Source organism: Morone saxatilis, unplaced genomic scaffold, assembly GCF_004916995.1.
Source record: "Morone saxatilis isolate NCDOM2014 unplaced genomic scaffold, NCSU_SB_2.0 Contig5, whole genome shotgun sequence".
Lineage (NCBI taxonomy): Eukaryota > Metazoa > Chordata > Actinopteri > Moronidae > Morone > Morone saxatilis.
Window position 1 is genome coordinate 22,375,004 of NW_023340095.1, and position 4,503 is coordinate 22,379,506.

Here is a 4,503-nt window from a genome sequence, read left to right on the forward strand (position 1 = left end):
TAACAATAAAGTGCAGACCGATGTCTTTTATAGTAACAGCACTGACGACAATAAATCATGAGACACTGTAGTGACAAAGCAAAATTGCCTGCAGTGTCTTTCTTGGTCCTGTGGGGGCAAAACAGAGCTAAAGGTTGGCTGTTTTTACAATGAAAAATCTATAAATATCACTATAAATTGCTAAACTGCTGTGGGTGGGGACAGCAGCAAAAAGTATTTTAGCCACCTAAAAAAAATTGTTTAAGCTTATCGTTGTCAGACAGCCGTTTCCGATGGTAAACTGAAGCTGTTATATCTATCTATTACCTGTGAGTTGCTGATCAACGCTGCTTCGATTGGTTTGTTTTTGTGTTATTGTGTGACTTTGGTGATTTAAAGGGTTAGTTTGGATTCAAACAGTAACACAAACTACCTCACCATTCAAGGCAGTGGTAGACCAGCAAATCCAGTGTTTTTTGTCTTGTGGCTTTGGAGAGAACGATATAAAGGTGACTATGGATAAACACATCATACAGCCCCATTTTAAAAAACCTGAACTGTCCCTTTAATATCAATATCGGTTTGGATAATAATGGCTATAGTTCCTACAACGTTCACTACAATGTTCAATGCAAACACCACCAAATGCTAAGAGTTAGTTTCAGTTCACATCCAAACCGCTGGAGTACAGAGCCAAAACAAGAGTGTCCTAATACTTATCAGACTGCAGTGATTAGGAGTAGGACAAAATTGTGGCAAAATGTGATTATAGATTATTTTGCAATGTGTTAAAACACTTTTATTTTGTAAGGGCAATAGTAATGGGTATTGTAGTCAGCTGCTTAGTTTCTCTCTTTCAGTAGATGCTCCACTCTCACTGCCAGTGCATTAGTGTTCTCTATGGATTCACTTACTGTTAACTTATTTTTAGGAATTTAACTGTCAGTATGTGAATACAATGGGTTGGCCTACTCTAAGGCTGTAGTACGGTGCATTACCCCTTTTCAGCACTGCAGCCAGCCAATGAACTGGGCAATAACATTTACATCAACACCTGTGTGTTGCCGTCGTTACCCAGAAATAGCTAGGCCGAATTACAGTGCTGGTGGAGTCCAGGAAATAATGATTCTTTTTGTTCACTGAAAGTGTAGCCTGTTAGGAGAAACACTTACACACAACATGTGAGACACAAGCTGTGACCACATCATTCTGAAAACACATAGAATACATATGATTTAGCCTGACTGTGTAATATGATAATTTTTAACAGCCTTAAAAGGCTTTTTTTATTTATATTTTTATAATAACAATGTATCAGATGGAAATGTGTAATATAATCTCACTTATTGTGATGAACCTACAGTGAATTATCACTGTTATCATTGGCTTGAATGTAAAGACAAAAAACAAACCAAAACCAGAACTAAAGAGGTTGCCAGAAACCTCTTTAACTGCTGGATGTGTAAATAAGCAACACAAACACCCTGTCCATTAAAAAAACTGATCGTATGTCAGTGTAGTGTTCACAGCTTGAAAAAAAATCTGTTAATACAGATTTAAAGCTTCTTAACGCTAAACAAAAGGGCTTAACTGTATGTTCCAGAGCTTACACCAGCCCTCCATTACAATCACACACAGCCTCACCCTCATTGCATTTCACTATAATATAACACTGCTAAGCAGCATGAGAGAATAAAAGGTGAACTTGAGTTACCTCTGAGTTCAGCCAATTTTAACTTTCTCTGAAAAGTGCATTGAAAAGATAAAGACCACTTTACTGAAGGCCTCCCATGAACAGATACAAAACCTAGAAGATAATGTTTCATCAAAAAGAAAGAAGAAAATGCAGTCCATGCCCACCTTTTTCTTTGTTAGCTGAATAATTAGTTTCTATCTTAACACTTTTGTCTGGAGTCACGCTGGTTGTTCTGGTTACAGTCACTGGCAGGTTGCCACAGTTATAACTGAGAAGAAATTATGTAAACAGGTCCAGGGGAAGTGAATAGATGTGAATACGATCACAGGTGCCAAAGACAGAATTCTTATTCTTATTCTTGTGATAAATTTCAGGCTTTCTGGTTGGAGTTTCCAAAATCTGAGAAGATGTTTTCACTTCAAGATAATTATTGCAATAAGTATGACCACACAATTTATCATAATATTATTCTGTATTATTTAAATCACAATATGGCCAAGTGCAATATTAAAATTGCAGAAGTTGCAATTATTTTTTTTATTAAAGGTAAAATGTGTGACAAGTACTGTACAGTAGTACAAGTGCAGTAGTGCTGCAGAGAGGTCCTAGGCTATAAATCTTGTTCTCCAGATTTTAGAAGATGTTTGTTTGGTACAGACCCCAACAAATTTCACATCATGATTTAAATTTTTAGTTGAAATTAAATTTGAGATACAAAAATGATCATTCCCACAGTAATCAAGAATCATATCACCATGGCAATACCTGTCAAAAGAACTGCAACATGATGCTTTTATCATATTGTGCAGTCCTAGCAATAAGGTGTTGGTCACTATTATAACTAACTGCAAGCAAGAACAGAGAGAAGTGTTTCTCATATATGGAACTTACTTGACACCCAAATATATATTCTTCCATTCAAAAAGATTTATTTGTATTTAATAGTTTAATACTTTCAAAATGTGTGTATATACAGTTATTTGTCTGCGAGAATTATGCATTTATGTCCAGTCTTAAGTTAGCTGGGTAGTTGGAAGCAACTGATCAGGGTCCAGAGGGAGGACAGAGTCTTTCCTAAAGGGACAACCTGTTCGCTGCTGTCTTATCTTTTTACCCAGCTTTTATTAGTGACTGGCTTTTGTTTTTATATTAATTGGACCTTTTACTTACTTTTATTTGACAATTTACAATAGTTCACTATTCGTATGTTCAGTCTGTTGTTGAACTATTTTGTTTGAAATTGACCACATGGTGTACCCCCTCCTGCTCTTGTCATCTATATTAACCTTGACTTTCTTTCTCTTTCATCTCAGGTGAACGGACCTTACCATCCCTCTCAGTCTTCTGGTCTGTGACAGGAGACCAATTGGACTTCCCTGCTGGGGTGACGAGGTGGTGTCAGCCTGTCAAATGAAGGCCTTTTATGGACATCATGTTGCCCGTGTGGTCTGAACTCCTAACCTCTTGTAAAGGCTCTGAACCATAGTGGGGTATCTCTGCTTTTGTTCTGTCCCAGCCAAAAGGACAAAATGAACAGTTGCAGCCCACATTTAGCAGCATGTGGCCTGGTGAGAGGTCATTGTCACTCACCACAGACTATTTGTGGATCTTGTATGGTTTCTGGATTATGCCTTACACCGAGAGTTCTTATTCAGCAGTTTCCTCAAACATCCCTAAATATGAAGTATCATGTCAAGCCTGACAGTGGCTCAAAGCCTTTTCCGTTGTGTGGTCATATCAGACGTCCTCGCCCATGTCTCAGAATATTATGACTTTTCAAATGCTGGAGTAAGATGGGAATATTACTTCTGTCTGGACTTCCACTTCGTTTGATTCCGTACCATACCATGCTGGATGGCAGAAACTATGGGCGAAGTAAAGACTAATGCTCAGTCGGAAGTTGGAAATTCCCACCCGGTACGTTGCAATAACAACCTCTGCGTTCTCCTGCGGCCACAATCAGAAACCCCGGGGGAGACAAATGAACGCCTGGCTTGGAGATATTATACCTGGATAGACGGCTAATGTCATTGTATGTTCTAAACATAGAACATTAACTTTATCACATTTTGGAAAGTGCACCTTTTTGCTTTCTTGCCATGAGTTGGATGGTTTGTATGGTAAATTTGAAGCTACAGCCAGAAGATGATTAGCTTAGTTCAGAATAGACTGGAAGAAGGGCGAAAGCGCTACCTGTAAAACCTCAATTTCTACACTTATGGTATGGTTAGTTTGTGAGCTTTAAAAGGTGCTGGTGGGCATATTTTCCTACCTTTAACCAGAGCAAGGCTAGTTGTAACTTCCTGTTTAACAGAGGTTGGTATCTCATCTAACTCTTGGCATGAGAGTAAATAACTTGATTTCCCAAACTGTTAACTTTAAGCTTTAAATCCATACAGAGTGTTTGGATATATGTGCTTCTACCAGCCATTTAACTTAAAAGTAAATGTAGCACTGAAACAATTCATTGATTAATCACTCAACACAAGTGGGTTGGGTTTTTTTGTTTTGTTTTACAGTTGATTGATCATGTGACTTCATAGCAAAGGATGCTTAACATTCACTGGTGTCAGTTTCTCAGCTGTGAAAATTTTCTGCTTTTTCTGTTTTAAATAGTTAAAAATTGAACGCTTTTCGGTTTGGGACTTTTGGTTGCAAAAAAACCAAGCAAATTTAGGATGTAACCTGGGCCTTTGTTAACATCTGATGGGCAATTTTCACTATTTGTTTAAACTTTATAGATTAAAAGGTCCAGTGTGTAACATTTAGGAGGATCTATTGGCAGAAATGGAATATAATATTCATAGGTATGTTTTCATTAGTGTATA

At 37.6% G+C, this 4,503-nt stretch overlaps 1 protein-coding gene across 2 annotated transcripts in view; it reads left to right on the forward strand.

Moving 5' to 3' along the window:
* The window catches only part of gdap2 (ganglioside induced differentiation associated protein 2), a 29,974-nt gene extending 25,477 nt beyond the window's left edge, over positions 1 to 4,497 (forward strand). For both annotated transcript variants that reach the window (XM_035677166.1, XM_035677165.1), the window contains exon 14: positions 2,989 to 4,497. In XM_035677166.1, the coding sequence (XP_035533059.1) occupies positions 2,989 to 3,030 (42 nt within the window). In that variant the 3' untranslated portion in view covers positions 3,031 to 4,497. The remainder of the gene's footprint in view (positions 1 to 2,988) is intronic.
* The last annotated feature ends 6 nt before the right edge of the window (positions 4,498 to 4,503 follow it).